At 35.2% G+C, this 20455-nt stretch overlaps 1 protein-coding gene across 1 annotated transcript in view; it reads right to left on the reverse strand.

Moving 5' to 3' along the window:
• ZNF148 (zinc finger protein 148) overlaps positions 1–20455 on the reverse strand; it is a 117293-nt gene that overhangs the window by 32436 nt on the left and 64402 nt on the right. The window contains exon 4 of the mRNA XM_021692464.1: positions 8312–8437. Coding sequence (XP_021548139.1) covers positions 8312–8437 — 126 coding nt within the window. The remainder of the gene's footprint in view (positions 1–8311; positions 8438–20455) is intronic.

Raw genomic sequence — 20455 nt, forward strand, 5'->3', positions numbered from 1 at the left:
AAGGTGATGTCTAACAGAGTCCTGAAGTGCTCTCTGCTAGGGTGAGTGTAACTTTATTTTCAATTTTAAATTCTCACATATGCAGGACGAAAGTTTTATGTTTTAGATAGACATGGCATAAATATCAATCAGTATAGGACTGGTTAAATCATGGAAAATGAATGCAACTTAATATTATCTGGTTGTAAAATAAAATGAGAAAAGCTCTCTACAGACCTATATGGAAAAAGCTCCAGGATTTATTAAGTAAAAAATGCAAGGTTTAGAATCCAGTACATAATTTTGCAAATTTTTATATATAAGAAAGTACATACAAGGATACATATTTATTTGTATATGCATAAAAACTATTTAAGAAGGATACACATGAAACACACATAGCCTTGGTTGTGATGGCAGGGCAACTGGGCAGAGGGGAGAAAGTGGGAGGGGGACTCTACATTGTTTATACTTAAATACTTTTCTGAATCACATAAATGCTTACCTATTACATTTTCATTCTTGCTTGCTTGCTTGTTTTTGTTAAAGAAGAAAAAAAGAGCAACCTAAGTTTTTAAGTCATCTAGCATAGAATCTGGAGTCTGGTTCACTCTAGGATCTCTAAGGTTACTTATTCTAGGACTACTAAACTGTCACTGAGCATATTCCTAAAAACATCTGTTGGATAAATAAGAGTGGGTATGGGGAAGGAAGACAGGTGACAAAGAAATCATATCTTCCTGGGCTTCCTGAGGTTGAGAATATTATGGGCCTGGTCTGGACAGTGCTGGAGAGAAGCTCATCTTTGGGCTTCATGTATTCCAATTTATCAACCATTTGTTCCACATGCAACATTAAACTGTCTCACTCATGAGACACATGGCAGAGTAAAAATAATAAATGATCTTTTTTTTTTTCATTACTGAGGAGATTAGAAATGACATGGCAGAATATGACATGAAGATAAGAAGCAAAGAAAACCAGTAGGAGATCAGATCCCTAGGAGCATGGCAAGTAAGAGGGAAACAATACTGAAGGTGGGGGCATACAGTGTAGGAGCTACAAAATTGTGTCCCACAGAGGGTAGACAAATCTAGGAAACATCTTAGAAAATACAAAGGCCTGTGGAAACTGATTAGGGCCTGTAAACACACAGCTATGACCCCCTTCTCAAACCTAGAAAACAGGAGAGGTAAGGGGGAAAAGGCTTTAATTTTTAAAACATTCTTTTACTTTAAATTCTGGAAGACAACTCAGCCTGTACTGTATGTAAATCAATGGTAATTATTATGCAAATTACACAGGATATTTGGGTTCTGGGCAAACTGCCAATGTGGTCAACAATGCTTCAAACTCTATGCACCAGAGTCATAAAGAGAAACATTTGGCACAAGAATGGAAGTGGGTGTCACAGCTTCCTGATGAGAGTCAGTGAGAATAGAAAGTTTCATCTCTGGCCAGTTGCTTTAAATTTTTTGACCCCTCCAAGTCACAAAATAATATGCAAGTTAACACTATGCAAAACAAAACACAAAATCTTTTCAAAGAAGATTCAAAATATTTCTAACATACAACAAATAACAAAAAGATGTTAAACATTTTATATAAAACAGAACTAAAAACAAGATAGCACCAGGTATTTTTTCCACATATGCTGATAACAAGATCCAAGTGCCAAAACACATGGCAGCTCAATAGCTTTCTGTGGCATAGCAACTGCAAGGGAAGTCTCTGCAAGGAACAAATCTGGCCCAAGTTACTTAATGTGAAACGGATGTTGTCCCTGACTGTACAAAGCCCTTTTATGAAGAGTTAAGGAGTTCTAGGTCATTGTTTTCTGGCACTGAAGGTAATGCTGCCTTTCCCTGTGCATTCAAGCCTTAACTCAAGGTGGATTTTATGGATGAAACAGCTAACACTGGCTTGTGAATAAGAAGACTGAAAAATCTAGCACATTTGTAAGTTCAAAGACAGAAAAATCAAATTCTTGGACATTTTAATATTTCTTTCTCTGTGTTTTTTTTTGGGGGGGGGCAGAATAACAAACATATTTGTATAAAGGACACTGAGTAAAATTCATCTTGCCTCAGACGAGCACCAGTGGCTCTTCCAATTTGTAATCTGTTTTCAATATAACCACGTGATTTTGTCTGTTTTATTCACCACTATAACCCCAGTGCCCAAAACGGTATCTGGAAAATAGACTCTATAAATGTCTAATGACATGGCTGACTGCTACCCATACCAAACATCCTCATGGCTCACCAATTTATTCTTTTTAAAAATTTTTGCCAAAAGTGATACCTTTCAATTTTTCGAAGTTACTAAGTAGTGCCACAGAGACGTGGCTATGTTAAAGAACAAAGGCCCTTAGTGGAAAAGAAATTGCACATTAATATAGGCAAAATTTTCTTCCTTGGTATAGATATGGCTTCTGTTCTTGTTCACACCCTTTCAAGATCTTTTGGGAGAACGTGATCTACCAGTTAAATGTGTCTGCCTTAGAAATTAGCAGTCTCACTTGCTACTCTAACTAGTACCATAAAATATTTCTGCTTTTCTTTTTCCCCTCAATTTATGAACACTATTACAACTAAACATTTTAAATTTCAAAGTTTAAATCCTAAAATGCCTGGTATAGTATCTCCATTTGATTTGTCTTGCTTCCTGTCACTCCTACTCTTGGAGAAATATGGTATATTATAAAGACCAAGCAATAAGGCTTTATCAAGAGTGGTGAAATTAGTAACAGTCTAAACAATACTTAACATACTTGATTTTCTTAACTGTTTACAAATTTAAAACAGATTTTTAAGTAAAAAATTTCAAAACCAAATGGAACTCAATTAATCTGCTTTCTTAATCTCATGGTCCATTATTTTTTGTTCTGAGCCAAATCTGTTCCCAGCTAGCTACTATATATGATGGTTATCTTAAATAATACATCAATTTTCATCAGGCAAAGCACTAACAAAGCTCTATTAAACTTAGAGATTCTTCACTCCTCAAAGGTCACTGCCACTGAACAACCTAACACTCTTCAGTGAGGAAAAGTTTTGCTGTCTTAAAAGGCAGAAATTATTTTCTCCATTCTCTGTTATGTACTATTAAAATTATTTTAAAATAATTTTAATTATTTTAAGGTAATGATTATAGGTTTTATCATATATTCTTAAATCAACCTAAAGCATCTTCTAAACTACCAAAACCCAAAAGACAATATAGAAGAGATAATTTAAATTTCTCCTGTATTGTAAGTCAGTTCACTGCAACTGGGGGGGTGGAGAATGAGATCTTCTATAATTCTCTTTATTCTTCAAATCCAATCAGAAGCAGAATAGTGCCATCACAAAGATATACAACAAAATAACACAGCCATAACCATCCACAGCAATAACCAGCACAACATCTTGACCCTTCTAGTTACCTCTAATATCCCACCCTCACACTGTCACTCTCATTCTTCAGAATTTTCACTATCTGTCCATACTGGACTTCATACATTACAAATTTCATTTTAAAATGACAAGCTTTTGACAGTGCCAGAACACAAAAGTCACTGTATTGTAAGCATGGCACAATAACTAATGTTCAGCATAATAACCCTAAGTTTTAGAAAAGGTCATTTCTCTTAGGTTTCCTAAATATTAGGCAAAAAAGTATGTGATATTTAAAGAAAGGTTTGCATCAAAATATTTTTTAAAGTTAGGGTTCAGTTTTGTGAGAAAAATTATTTACCCAAAACACATAGCTTCCTGAGAAAATTAGAGAAATAAAATATTAGGGACGCCTGGGTGGCTCAGTCGGTTAAGCGTCTGCCTTTGGCTCAGGTCATGATCCCAGGGTCCTGGGATCGAGTCCCGTGCATCAGGCTCCCTGCCCAGCAGGGAGCCTACTTCTCCCTCTCCCTGCCACTCCCCCTGGTTGGTGTGCTCTCTCTCTGACAAATAAATAAAATCTTAATAAATAAATAAATAAATAAAATACTAACACATTCTTTTACTAATACTCATCTTCATTTTTCTCTTAAGTACTATTCTGTTACTTCCATTCCCCATCTTATAATCAGTTCTTCAGCTTCAAAGCCACTTCTTCCATAATCAAGTCAACACACAAGAGAAAGTATGACACATGCCTGGTATATCTATTTCTCTGTTTCCTTTAATTAAGTTTTCCTCATTTATATGATTTAAGATCTTTTTGATATCAAAATCACAAATCTTTTCTGAAAACCAATAGTGTATAATAAATTGCTAAGAAAGGATTCTCTATATAATCTACAATCTATTTGATCTGTGGAATACTCTCATCCTTACTGAGTTCAGCACAACTTTGAATGATCAATTTCTACTCGGACCACCTAAACTATTAAACAAACACAGTTCCATTCTTCAGCACCTGATAAGAGATGCTGGCACATCACAGGCATCTAAACTGTTTGCTGAGGGATGAAAAGGGAGATACATTTCAGAATAAGAAGTAAGGAATTAAAAGTACTCTGCTCTATCTCATTCAGTCACTGAGACATTTGAAAAGACCTATACAATGTATACAATACTGGATTAAGATAATATTATTATACTTTTCTTAAAAAGATTATCTTAAGAGTTCATTGACTTTGACTCAATAATCCTCATAGAAACCTTCTGTGTTACCTCCTAATACACCTAACAAGTCAATATCAAAGTCAAGTGGTAATAGCTCATTCCTTACTTCTTATTCCAGAAGTTTCTAGTATTAAGACTTGAGATTCTCAAGCGTAAACATAAATCACAATCGCCCTGGACTCTTGTAAAGTATAAATGGAAATCCCCTCAATAAGAATCCCCAGGGTTGGGGCATGGGTATTTATAACTGGAAAAGCCCTATAGGTGACTCTAATGAGAGCCAGGAGGAAACCCACTGACATGAATGCATGGAGAACAAATTAAGTTTACTAAAACTTTTCACACATTTCTGGTAACTTTAGTTCTCCATATAGTGCTAATCCACAACAAAGCGAGATTCAAAGGGGCGATGGAACTAAGTATAGCAATGTAAAAAAGAATAGCATGTCATTAAGGAACGAGACAAGAAGCAATTATAAGCATCAAAAAAACACTTAAAGTCTACCAGTCAGGAGCGTTCAGGGTAAGAGGCGGGGAAAGCCCTAATATCTCAGTCCTTCCAAAGGGCTTCATTATAATTCATATGATTTTTTAAAAAATGTTTACATCATCAACGTAGACAGACATTAGACTAGATATTATAGTTCATATGCACTATACTTAAAAAGAACACAACACATTAAAGATCCCCGACAAAGCTGTTAAAATTAAATTGACATTTAAAAGGGACAAGATTTTATTATGTAGAAAACTTACTTTCATAAACAAGCTTAATCCATGATAGCACCAAATAACTTGACCTAGCCAACATTCCCAAGCTTGACTATATCCTCTTCTTCAGACATGCTGCTAAATGTATTTTGGCATTTTCAGTATCAAATCTACCTCTGCCATATGATAGAGGCTTAGAAAGCAATTATTGCTTAAAATCCATGGCAGCTAAAGATGACATAACAATACAGTACTTCTCACTACAGAGCTCATCTTGAAAGGAGTCACATTTATTTATATGGATATGTAAGCTCTAATATTTTAACCAGAAGTCTATCATGTTAGTTATATTTTCTGTATAGATGCCCAATCTAATATGACACAATGGTGGCACACACCCAAAATATTCATAATGGCAAATTCAAGATCTGGAAAAGATTTGGGGGGAGAGTAGAGTCTTCTAAGCATAATAAATTATAATTCTTTGTGAAACTTAAAACTGTTTTTAAGGAATTTAAAACAAGCAATACATTGATTTATAGACATGAGATAAGCTTTTCTTTCTCCTCTTACAAAAAAGGAAGAAACAGTTACTTTAATGAAAAATATGAAGTGTTAATTTTTAAAAACATGCTTGAGAAAATGTAAAAAACCTCACTGGTTCTGTCTCAAATTCTAATACTCCAGACACAAAAACCATTCATCTGGAGACTGCAGACCAGTGTTAAAAACAGTCCACAACCATTCTCCGTTACATTTAATGTGTCAGGAAAGTTTAAAAATAACTGTTTTTGTTAGTCTCACACCCTCATCTTCCATGTATTATTTCTAGTTATGTCACTCTCCTAGGAATTCCCTAAAAAGACCCAAAACATTTCCTTATATATAATATACTTAAAATAGGCCAAATCTTTCATCTAGCCATTATAGATATATATTTACGTAATACCCTTAGAAATATTTTAATACATTATCAGTTTATCTACAAATTAGACAAGCAAAATAGCTTAAAGCCTCTAAAAATCTGATCTGTATTAGAAACACCTAGAACATAGCACCAAATAGAGATGCCAAATAACACCCTACTAGAAGATAATAATCTGAGTTTTAGTCAGAATTTCAGGATACATTACACTCAAGAATAGTACCAGAAAAAAAATGGCAATAAAATACCACGGAAAATGTAGTACATTTTTTTAAAAGACTTTATTCCCCATAGATTAGCAGCAAATCCAAAGTAACAATCACTATCGCAATATTATAATTTTTTTCTCAAAACCTTGTATTGTATATATGAAAAACTTGATTTATTCATTAATGTAAAAAAACAACAACACAAAAGTATCATATAAGTCACTGAGAAAAAAATTAACCCCAAGAAAACAAAGGGAAGGAGAAAGGCAGGGAGGGACGTCACAAAACATGAAATATAAAATGCCAATAATTATGGGAGAAAAAAAGTTTAGTATGGCCAGTAACTAAAGAAATTAAAATTTAAACTATAATGAAATGTCCCTCTTATGCTACAGAAAATGAAGTCTCACACTTGAAAGTACAGACAGACATGACACACCTCAGGTCCACTACAGGTAGCAATGTAACTGGTACAACATTTCTGGAAGGAGCCACACTGTCAAGAACACTTTTGAAAAATTCATGCCCTCTGATTGATAATTGATTCAGTAACACATGAAGATCTATACACAAATATTTTAAGTGCAGCATGATTTAAAATAAAGGCAAAGAGAACACAACTTCCAACAATATAGCAATCACCGAATATGTGATACATCAAAAAATAATACATTATGCAGCTAATAAAATCTTTATAAAAACCATTAATAACTTTAAATGTAAAAATTGCTTACACACTGTTAAAAAAAATCAGGACTTTCAATCAATCTATGTACACAAATTTGAATACAGAAAGGGAATATGGCAGAAAATTATGTTAGCTATCTCTGGCAATATGACTACAGGTTATTTTAGTCTCTGTATTTTTCAAATTTTTCTATAGTAGCTATACATATATATCCCAAAAGCTGTGGTATGTTCTTAATGCTTACCAACAGAGTAAGGAGTCAGGTGGTGGGAAGTGTTTGTTATAAATATTCTCACTATGGCTAATTTTAAGTTACTAATGATTTTAGCACTGGCTTACAAAATTCCTGTAAATTTAGCAATCAGCTCTGGCAAGCCAATACAAGCTGGCTTCAGCACATCACTGAGTCCAAAAATAGACTAATTATATAAATAATGATGATGATAATCTAAATCACAAATGTAAAAATAAGGAGCCATCAAAATTAAAAGGTCATGTTATATTATGACTTAAAAAAAAAATCCTTCTTCACTATATGAGGGAAAACAAAAGATGAAAAATAACTATAAAGATGTAAACATACTGCTCAGAATTTAGAGCCTTCCTAGGAATACCAAAATGCTACCTACAGTCAACTATTACTATACCAAAGAGGAAAAAAAGCCAGCAATTACTACTAGTATTTACTAGGTCACTTATTTACTTATCTATTCATTCACCCATCAAGTATTTCTTAAGGGTCTATTATGCCTACTATCACAGGCTCTTGGGATACAACTGTGAATAATATGAAGTCCCTGCCCTCGTGGAGCTTACATTCTAGTACAGGTATCCCACAACCTTTCCCTGGTGAATAACTGGTGTTGAATTTTCTTGAAATCATATTAAAATAAGTAAAACTAATATGAATGAGAAGCAAGGGCAGAAAAGAGAGACGTGGAAAAAGAAAAGTTTGTCTTTAGAAAAAAGACATGGTGAAAAAAGTGGAAAAATTAAAACCAATGGCCCGCCACCTCCATGCAGACATGCATCCCGTCCTCCTGGCGATTCTGATACAACATTCCAACTTTACTAAGCCACATGAGATTTTTATGTTTGCCTTATGGTCCAGCAGCCAGGTTCCTGCCCATAAGATTAACCAACAGTTTGGAACTAGGAGGTTAGGGACCACCGCCTTAATATATTCTCTTACTTTTGCAGGAGAACGTTGTTTCCGTTTCTTCTTTTTCTGTAAGTCTACTGGCTCTCTGATTTGTTTTTTGTCTCTCATCAGTTGCTCAGATACATCAGTAAAAGTAATTTCCTGCTTTACACTTATCTGTTAAAAAAAAAGCCAATTTTAGAAATAAACAAAAAGTCCATTGTGACAAAGCCATTACATGTTTAATCCTTTGCTCAACCTACATATAGGTGTTCCAAAATGATGGTGTGTGTGCGTGCGCGTGTGCGCGCGGAACAGTGTATCGAAGAGTTCATTAATACGCAATAGAATAATAAGAGTCAAGAGTATATCAACTAAGGAATAGACTAAGATTTTACAAAAATCTATCTGGACAAGAAGACTAAAGATATCATGGGAAAGGATTATAAGACCAAAGAATAAAGTAGAAGTCAGGACAAAGTAAGATCAATTTCACTCCCACATTTAAGGAAACTGATACTGAAGTTAAAAGCACAAAAAGAGGTTTAAATTCCAAAAATCAGTAAAATATTGGGGAATAAAAGGGTATTCAGACTTCACAGTAGGCTTTCTCTCGATTTATAAAATATCATGAGGAAACACAAAATTCTAAAATGTAATCATGTCAGAAGAAAGGTAAGACAAAAAATGAAAATTTAATTATCTTTAAACTCAACACCCTGACAATATCTTAGCTTAGCCTGTACTTTCCTGGCCTATACACCAAACCATCACCAAATAAAGATGTTTATAGAACTGCATACAGTGTTAGGCCATTGTTATGTACAAGGCAGGATACTAATTACACAACAAACAAAAACTACAAAACGTTATCCCATCTTCAGATCTCCGTTTTCACAGCTGAGATGCATGTCCTAAAAAAAAAAAAAAAAAAACCACACACACACACACACAAATAGAAACGCATGAAGGTTCTTAGATCAGTAATGGTAGTGCCAATTCTCATCACAACTGATGATACTCAGTCATCTGCTCTTTAATAGTACATTTTCCATCTATCCTTGAAATGAAAATACAAGAATCTTAAAACTAAAAAACCTTTCAACTCAACAGGTTCTGAACCACATTAAACATCCGTGACCTTTCCAACATGTAATGACACAACAAGAAGTCTGCGATCTGGAAGAGGGCCCTCACCCTACCATGCTGACACCCTGATCCTAGATTTCCAGCCTCCAGAACTGTGAGAAATAAATCTCTGTTCTTTATAAGCTAAAATAAATAAATAACTCCTTAATAACAATCCAGGAAGTACCATGTAGTAGTGGCTACATTTTTCAAAACATACACTAAAAAGAATGGTGCAAAACATTATAACATCTTACAGATTCACAGTGTAAAGTTGGAAGACAGCTGTGTAGAAGGGGTTCATGAGGAAAATGCAACATAAGGCAGGGATTTCAGGCTGACAAAATAAGGAACTGGAAGCTTTCATAAATTCCTGAGGTGTAGGCAGTATAAGAATCACAAATCAAGAAGAATCTTGGCACAAAAACAGGATGTAAATGATTTACTAGGCTAATAATTCTTTCTATCAGGTTATAGAATAGTACTAGCAAACCTTCCTATGGCTTCTTTTGGTATCATTATTTGGAACATAAAATAAAATGGTAAAATCACCACCAACAAGGCTTTGGAATACAGACATGTTAACACCTCTCAAGTGATGTGTACTGAAATACAAAACTTGGATTGGGTATGAGACAGCAGAGATGATTACAGACTATGTAAGCAGCTGCTGAATTGCTCTGTCCCATTTTGCAGGGGCACCAAAAAGTAGTTCCAGTATTTCCATCAGCTTCTAAATTGCAAAGAAACCATGAAAATTTAGCATGCAGCAGTAAGAAACAGAGGAATTATTTTTTAGCAAAAGTGCCAAGTAGAGTATAAGACAAATTCACAAATTCTGCAATTAGCAGATATTCACAAACCAAGGAAGAGCCTTCATGTGTAAACAGTGAAAAAGATTAATAAATGCATCTAAACTTTTCAGTTATTTCCACATATATGGAAAGTGGTTTTTTTTTTTTTTTTAGGTTTTATTTATTTATTTGTCAGAGAGAGAGCACACAAGCAGGGGGAGCGGCAGGCAGAGGGAGAAGCAGGCTCCCCGCTGAACATGGAGCCCAATGTGGGACTTGATCCCAGGACCCTGGGATCATGACCTGAGCAGAAGGCAGACGCTTAACTGACTGAGCCACCCAGGCATCCCTGGAAAGAAGTATTTGTACTAGTATTCTCAAATATAAGGCACACTTTTAACATATGAAAGCCCAGCCTCAAACCTAGAAGTATCAATGAATCAAAACATTGTGAATGTCAGGCACACAGGAAGTTACATTTTTAGAGTGCACCAACAGGCTTATTACCCATAAATGGAATAAATTAATCTCCTCTATATATAACATAACCACACACTAAAGTACACAGATCCAGCCTAAGGTGCTTAGAAAAGATGGAGGTAACTCTAAACCATAAAGAGATGGATGGGTATGATAGTAAGTCAGCTAGAAAGAGTGAGTTGCAAAAAAGTCTGAGAAAACTTAAGTCTTCTTTGGCTTTAAGAAGACAACTATAATCTATAAAAACATGAAAACTTTTTTTTTTAAAGTAGGCTCCACGGCCAGCGTGGAGCCCAACATGGGGCCTGAACTCATCACCCTGAGATCAAGACTGGAGCTGAGAACAAGAATCAGATGCTGAAACCGACTGAGCCACCCAGGCACCCCAAAACATGAAAACCTCTTAATCATGACAAAAGAGACAAGAATTCATCTATACATTGTCTTTTCATTCCTTGAGAACTGTCTTTACAAGAAAATCAAGTTCTCAGTGTTATTTTTCACCTAAAATAAACCAAAGTATAATTAGTCAAAGCAGCATCTGCAGGTACATGATACTTGAAAAGACTGGTTTGCTGGATTTTTGAAACATATTCAGGGGCGCCTGGGTGGCTCAGTCCGTTAAGCAGCTGCCTTCGGCTCAGGTCATGATCCCAGGGTTCTGGGATCGAGTCCCACATGAGGCTCCTTGCTCAGCGGGGAGCCTGCTGGTCTCCCTCTGCTTGTGTTCTCTCTCTCTGACAAATAAAATCTTTGAAAAAAAGAAAAGAAAAGAAAACCAAGAGACTAGGAAATACATCAGATTAAAAAAACAAAGACTCTGGTTTCTTCCTCACTTAAGCTTTACCATTCCACCTTGTCCCATATACAACTTCATGCCTACATACCTGAATTTCAATGTTGTTCTCACTACCAACCCAGAAATACCATCAAACCATCAATCAGCCTAACTACCCTTCCTTTCCTAAGATCTGACTAAAGCCAGGCATTTCTCCACCTAAAACCTGAAGCCCCCTCTAGATCTCTCACTTTGAGACTAGGGAAATTGTCAGGCATGACTCCCATGTTATATCTACCTTCCATACTCTTCTAACTTCTTCCCCAACAGCTTTAGAAGAGGTAGAGACCTATAATGTCATACCTCCTCACCCCTTGCCACAGCCCATGCTGGTTCTTTCTTGCTACTTCTAAAATATATCTCTTAATTATCCTGATGTTTTCTTCATTTTTGATCTCTTTCACTTCATTCTCCTGACCTTAAATATAAAGAGGCCTCTCTATATTAAAAAAAACTCTTCCCCTGATTCCCATGATCACTAATAAAGGGAGCCCAGAATCCAAAATTACTCTTTTAAGACTTATTTCATTTCTGTCCCAAAAGTAGACAAACTATCCTACTTTTATATTTCACTATTTCATGCACTTGTATCTTATCTTGGTATCTGCAAGTAAGATATTCTTCTTTGGTATTTCCCATAATAGCCTTACTCATTTATTCGTGCAACAGCTACTAAGTGCCTGCAATGTGCTAAACTCAGTCTAAAATAATTTAACAAAAGCTTTAAATTTACTAAAATTCTAATATGTACAGAGCACAATTCTAAATACCAAGAATACAGTCTAAATATAAGGTCTCCTTTTTAAAGGTCTTAAAAGTGTACATGCGGAGTTTTGATGCATAACAACAACAACAAAAAAAACCACCTAGCAATTCAAGTAATAGTACATGTTAGGTTCAACCTAAATGAATGGTACGGGGAATAAGGGCAGGAATCAAAGGGAAAATTAATGAGATTGGAAATAACCGCAAAAGGCTTCATGAATGAAATAAGAAACTTAATCAGAGCTGCAGGTTTATCATACATATCCCTTTATTTTTTCCTTCCAACCCTGCTACCCTTCCCAACTTCTTTCTTCCAGACTTAATAATGTTAATAAGTGATATAACAAATGTGAAATGTACTAAAATAAATTTGCCAGACATAGTGTATGATGAATAAGTATTTCATTTGGGTTGCACATTTTAGTCGACCCTCTACCCGTAACTCCCAGGTAAGAAGGTTTATTTTAGACTCTTCCTTTTCTTCATTCTCAGTATTCTACATCCATATCCAGCAAAATCCATTTCACTCTAATTAACTTTAGCAACCTTGCTGCCTAACGGCATTATCATCTCCCTCATATATTCTCCCATGAAAAAATATAAAACTGTTTTTTGGGAGCACCTGGGTGGCTCAGTCAGTTAAGCGTCTGCCTTCAGCTCAGGTCCTGATCTCAGGGTCCTGGGATTGAGCCCCGCCCGCAATGGGCTCCCTGCTCAGCAGGGAGTCTGCTTCTCCCTCTCCTCTGTCCCTTCCCCATTGGTCCTGTGCATGCACGCGTGTGCTTCTTTCTCTCTCCCCCCTCTCTCAAATAAATAAAATCTTAAAAAAAAAAAAAAAAAAAACAACTGTTTTCTTATCATCTTCCCAGTGAGGAATCTACAATAGCTCCTTGTTGCCCATGGTATCAATTATATTCTCCCCAGCTCAGCTTTCAAGATGCTATATGATCCACTTTACAGAAAAGAAAAGGTCACTTGGCAGAAGTAGCTGTCCTTACCACCTCTCCTCTTTATTTCTAGAGCCATATGTTCCTTCCAATTTTCAATTTCCTCTCTACTCTGTGCTACTGACTCAATTCCTACCTGTTTCACTGCCTTTCTAAAATAATCTTCCTTATTCTACCAGCTACATCTTCTCTGCCTAAAAGCACACTTATATTTCCTCTATAAAATCATTTCTCATGAACCAAAATTTTTCTAACAATTTCCTTCTTATGGCCAAACTTTTACAAAGAATAATCTGTTATACAGAATAATTCTTTTATAAGAATACCGACAAAATAACTGCCTCCAAATTTTAAAGAAATGGTTATTCCTGAGAGTAAAAGTAGTACACACAGCCATATAAAAAGGATGTGTTTATCACTAGAAGGGAACTGTTTCAAAGTATTCCATCTAGGAAACAAAATCAAGGTGACTGTAAATAAAACAAGTGTTTGAATATAAAAATAAAGATATAACACAATTAACTGTACTGTAAACATACTGCCTAAAGAAAGAATGTTAGCAATAGTGGGGAATATTCCTGGAGTCTGGAAAAGAGAAAGTTAAGACCGAGAGAGAGAGAGAGAGAGAGAGTGTGTGTGTGTGTATTTCCAGGGTAGTTTTGGCAAGAACAGTTAAATGTAGCTGGTCAATAGGAATATTTCTAATTCCAAGCTCACCAAGTCACAGAATAGGGAAAGGAGAGGAAGGAGCACACTGACGGAACAGGCCTTTGTGTGATTCATGAACTATAACCTTCCCTTCTGCCTGACCCACGACTGCATTCAAAATTTTGAATGTAGCTACATTTGTCAGGGTTTGACAAGGTCCATAGTTATCTTTTGATTTTGAAGGGTTCAGGGATCCATACTTCACAGCAAATATTCTAGTCTGTTTCTCTACATTTCTTATGATAAATCTGCATTTTGGCTGCTACGCTAGCAACTTATAAATTAGATAACTATAAGATGAAGTAGATGAAGTAGATGAAGTGCTCAAATCAAGTTATCTTATCTGTGACAGTGCTGACTCCCCCCATCCTACCTGGACATTCCATTCTTTCAACTTCCATAAAATCATGAAGGTCCCTGACACCCTTTTTGGTTGTCCATGAGCTTGGAAATGCTTCCATAATCATGACGGTTTTCCCCACTCTCCTCTCATGAATACATAGTGGCATTTTTCAGAAGCTAACATGTGATGTCACCACAGAGTGAATGTATTAGCGAATGTGAGAATCCAGTTATATTACAGTAAGCCAGGTAATATACATATTAATAAAACTGTAAAACAAAGTCTCTCTAAATTTTTTGTTTTAGAAAACAAGGTTATATTTCAATTTTAGTATATGTGCCGCCGAAGCGAGCACAAGGTTATATTTCATTAAAAATGTTACATGTTATTTTTCACAGAACTAGAACATATAATACTGAAATGTATATGGAACCAAAAATACCCCATATAGTATCAAAAGCAATCCTGAGAAAGCAGAACAAAGCCAGAGGTATCACAATCCCAGATTTCAAGATATACTACTAAGCTATAGTAATTAAAATAGTACGGTTCTGGCACAAAAACAGACACATAGATCAGTGGAACAGAAAAGACACTCCAAAAATAAAGCCACAATTATATGGTTAATTGATCTATCACTAAGGAGGAAATAACATACAATGGAGAAAAGACAGTCTCTTTAATAAATAGTGCTGGGAAAACTAGGCAGCTACATGCAAAAGAATGAAACTGGACCACTTTCTCACACCATATACAAAAATAAATTCAAAACGGATTAAAGATATAAATATGAGGGCTAATACTGTAAAACCCCCAGACAAAAACACAGGCAGCAACCTCTTTGACATCAGCTGGCCGAAGAAACATTTTTCTAGATATATCTCCTCAGTCAAGGACAAAAGCAAAAATAAACTATAAGGATTACATCAAAATAAAAAGCTTTTGCACAGGAAAAGAAACCATCAAGAACATGAAAAGGCAACCTATTGAATGGGAGAAGACATTTGCACAAGATATATCTGACAAGAGATTAATATCCAAAGTATATAAAGAACTTATACAACTCAATACCAAAAACAAAACAAAACCCCCCCCCACAAATACTCCAATTAAAATGTGGGCAGAGGACCTGAATAAACGTTTTTCCAATGAAGACATACAGATGGTCAACAGACACAAAAAAGGTGCTCCCTAATCATCAGGGAAATGCAAATCAAAACCACTAATGAAAAAAATAAATAAATATCACCTCACATCTATGAAACTGGCTAGAACCTTTAGACAAGAAATAACAAGTGTTGGTGAGGATGTGGAGAAAAAGAAACCCTCATGCACTGTCGGTGGAATATAAATTGGTGCAGCCACTGTGGAAAAGAGTATGGAGGCTCCTCAAAAAAATTAAAACTAAAATGCCTTACAATCCAGTAATTCCACCACTGGTTATTTACCCAAAGAAAGCAAAAACACTAATTTAAATAGATATATGCACCCCTACATTTATTGCAGCATTATTTACAACAGCCAACATATGGAAGCAACCTAAGTGTCCAATGTTAGGTAAATGGATAAAGATGTGCACTACATGCACGCACAATGGAGTATTACTCAGCCATAAAAAAAAGAATGAGATCGTGCCATTTGCAACAACATGGATAGAACTATGGGATATTATGCTAAGTGAAATAAATCAGACAGAGAAAGAAAAAGACCATATGATTTCACTTTTATGTGGAATCTAAAAAACAAATGTACAAACAAACCAAAAAAAGCAGAAACAGATCCATAAATACAGAGACAAGCTGGTGACTGATTGCCAGAGGAAAGGGGGGGGGAGGATGGGCAAAATAGGTCAAGAGGAGTGGGAGGTACAGGCTTTCAGTTATGGAATGAATTAGTAACAGGGATAGAAGATACAGCACAGGGATTATAGTCAATGGTATTGTAATAGTGTTGCATGGTGACATACGGTAGCTACACTTGTGTTAAGCACAGCATAACACACAGAGCTGCCGAGAATCACTTTGTTGTACACCTGAAACAATGGTACACAATGTGAGATTGTGTGCCAATTATACTTCAACAAAAAAATAAATTAAAAAAGAAAGACAGCCTCTGCTTAGAAGGCAGAAACATACTGCAATTGGTGGGTACAGGTTAGCTAACGATTTGCCAATATAATTTTTTAAAAGTATGTTCTATGTTAACTTGCAGTGGGATTTGTTATTTACAAATTAATAAAGTTTTAATTTGTTTTAATTTCTAAAATAGTAAATAAAGATATATATAACCAACATAAGCAAGAGTTGTTAGGAGCATTCAAAATTTATTAAGACTAGAAGGGTTGCATGCAAGACCAGAAATTTTGAGAGCTGCTGACCGAGATACATCTTAACTATACTTTGTGTTCTCTTCCTCTTCTCCATTCAATCGCTTTTAACAGAGATACCTGGACTCTACCAACATAAAGAAATGAGTAGAGATGTGTGTGCATGTATGAGTTAGCAGACATACATGTATTTCCTAGCTCTGTCTACTGAGATTACCAAGGAGGAATGATATCTAACACACCTAGCACCCAGAACTTAGGTTCTTAAATATCATTACCAAAATAAGAGGAACTGGGGCTCCTTGGAGAAGTGACTGATTCCAGAGCTGGGCCAGGGGAAAATTAAAGATGACCCTGCAATATCCTGTGGTACCAGAAACTAAAGAGCCAGAAAAAGGATGAGCACGTGTCCAAAGGACACAAGTCTGGAGGAACTCTAAACCAGCACAGCTGGAACAACTTTAGCAACAAAGTAAGTAATGACAGTACAGGATTGGAACTCATAGAGTAAAATGAATATCCATGCTGAGAAAAATTGAAGTAACTGAAAAAATTAATAGGGGAGAAGAGATAACTACAATTAACATAAATACAGCAAGAAGGAAGAAAATACAAAATCACAATTAGGCAAACACCACATTAATAACTACAATCGGCAGGGTCCACTAATGGATGCTAAAATCAGCAGGTAGGAATTTGAGGAGAAATCAAATATTTAAACAGACTCAAAGATATCTGTTAACTACAAAGGGAAAAACAGTGACTTTATAGTGGGGAAAACTGGCAGATACTACCTAAACAAAGAATCAAGGTTAATATCACCAGTACTAAGACATATCAACATTTTGTACCAACATCACTTCTTTGGGGTTGTCAAAAATGCAGAGCTTCAACCTAATCATGAGAAAACATCAGACTCTGAGAGACATTCTACAAAATAACTGACCAATACTTTTCAAGTATCAAATGTCAAGGTCATAGAAGACAAGGAAAGATTGAACTGCCTCAGAATGGAGGAGACTTAAGAAGATGCAAAAACTAAATGCAGTGTAGGATCTTACACTGAATCCTCGAACAGAAAAAGGGCATTAGGGGATAAACAAATGAAATTCTAATAACGTCTGTAGTTTTACCAACATTAAGTTCCTGGTTTTGATAACTGTATTATGGTTGAATAAACTTTGATATGAGAGGAAGCTGTGTGATGGGTTTATATGCACTCTATAAACTATTTCTACAACCTTTTTATAAATCTAAAATTATTACAAAATAAAAGTTAAGAAAATTTTGATTTTTCTAACTACAAAAATACTTATTAGCATCCCAAACTTACCATATTGTATACATTCAATATGTGCAGATCTTCTGTATATCAATTATACCTCAATAATGCTGTTTTAAAAGAGTTACCATTTATATGGTCTTCTATAAATTTGTGGTTTCTCCTCCTCAGCATGATAAACAAAGATTCATCTACCATTTATTGGGTGCTGGGCACCGTCCACTGTTCTAGGTTCCTAGGTGCTAAGGCTACGGGATGGGGGAAGGGGGAGGCAGGCAGCACATGCTCCCTAACTCATACAGTCTATTGCAGTTCATCTCAGTTTCACAGCAACACTATTTTCATCCCCTTTTAAAAATAAGAAAACTAAGGCCCAGAAAGGTTAAGTCACTTGTCTAAAATCCCATTAATTAAGACGGGAAATCAAAATTTAAACCCAAGTCTTCCAAATCTAGCAACTGAAATCTTAACTGCTGGGATCTGTGAATTACTACCTTCATGTTACCAATAAGGAAACTAAAACTTCAGGGAAGTGTCTTACCCAAGCTACTATATTTCAACACTAGGACTTAAATCAAGATCTTGTATCTTTTAGTCCAGTGTTATTTCCATTACTATAACAGCTTCTTAATAAATCTGAATTATTAAAACTTATTTTAAAATAATTTTTTACACAAACATTTTATTTTTCCAAATATGAACTACAGTTTGCTTGCTGCCAGAATGTGGAAAAAAATTTCTAATGGTTCTAGAATGGCTACTAGGAAAGGGAGAGAAAATAATTTAAAAAATAACAAAGTGAGGGACACCTGGGTGGCTCAGTCGTTTAAGCATCTGCCCTGGGCTCAGGTCATGATCCCAGGGTCCTGGGATCGAGTCCCACTTCAGGCTCCTTGCTTAGCGGGAAGCCTGCTTCTCCCTCTGCCTGCCGCTCCCCCTGCTTATGCGCGCGCTCTCTCTCTCTCTCTGATAAATAATAAATAAGTATATAAATAAAATCTTAAATAAATAAATAATAACAAAGTGGATAAAATATTGTCAATATTTAGGTGAAGCAGAGGACTTGAGTTTCAATCCTACCTCTTCCAATTACTATCTGGCTGAATTTGACTTCCAGCTGGAAAAGTATGGAAAAACATGAAAAGCAAAGGTGGGGAGTTAAAGGAAATACAACCTAATTCCAAAAAATATTAACAGCAGTTTGAGGCTGAACTAAAATTTAGTCATTTGGAACTTTCTTCACCAATACAATGGAGGAAATAATCCTCACAGAATTTCTGCAGAGTTAAGAGAGATTATATATGTAAAGCATCAACTACAATACAAAGCAGTTGATAGCAGACAGATTCTTGATGCTACTAATGATCATAATCATTTCTTTATCTCTTACTCATGGTAGTAATAATATCCAGCTAATACACAACAGAAAATCAAATGAGATTACATCAAGAGCACCTTGAAAACTTTCAAGTTCTAAACAAATATTTATGGTTATTAATTATCATACAATTACAGATGGGTTACCAATTTCTACAGGACATCTCCACTTAGACATATTATCTAAATCAGTGTTTCACCTCAGAACCTCCTTCCAAATTCCTTGCCTTTCAATATGCTATATTACCTCAGTCTCCTGTTTAAAACATCTTTTAATTTTCTTCTCCACCGCCAACCCAAGACCAAGTCCACTTGTTTTTATTTCCTTCAACATCATATACAAATTTAGAAATTATATTTCCCAGCTCCTACTCTAGATCATTTATGAAGATATTAAGTAGGAAATCTCCTACACTACTACAGGAAGAATTAACTGGTAAACTTTTACAGACTACAAATTGATCAGGATATATCAAGAGTCTTAAGAAATCTATACTGAAGAAATAATCTCACATGGCAACAATGTCTACATATAACATAACATTCTTTATGGTAGTAAAAACAAAAGTGCAAACAGTCTAAGCATCCAGTAATAAAGACTGAGATAAATTACAACACAGCTATTTGACATTATACAGTTATAAAAAAATCTTAGTTTTGGATAATATTAATGACATAATGAAATGTTCATGGTTTGAGTGGTAAATATATAATTATGTAGATAGGTATATTTTACAATTTTATACAAACACACAAATACATATGCAGCAAATTTTATACAAACACAAATACATACACAGAAAAACAAACAAAAAGGAAACACTAAAATGCTAACAACCAAATGTTAGCTGTGATTATCCTATAGTGACATTACAACAATTTTTTGCTATCTTTTTTACAGTTTTAGAATTTTTACATTTCCTCAACAAGTATGTGTTACTTTATAATCTTAAAAAGATACTTAAGTCCAGTGTTAGTATAAATCCCTAGTATTAATCAAAGAAAAACCTGTTTATCATTATCTGAACATACTAAGTTGTTCTAAGAACTAAAACATTAAGCCAGCAAAGTGAAACTGAAAAAATTTCTATGGGTGAGTGGGGAAAAAAGCCATCAAATAAACCTTGATCCCTATCTCACATCATCAGCAAAAATCAATTCCAAATGGATTATTAATCTAAATGGGAGAGAAAAACCATAAAGCTTC

The sequence above is a fragment of the Neomonachus schauinslandi genome, chromosome 1, assembly GCF_002201575.2.
Source record: "Neomonachus schauinslandi chromosome 1, ASM220157v2, whole genome shotgun sequence".
NCBI classification, from domain to species: Eukaryota; Metazoa; Chordata; class Mammalia; order Carnivora; family Phocidae; genus Neomonachus; species Neomonachus schauinslandi.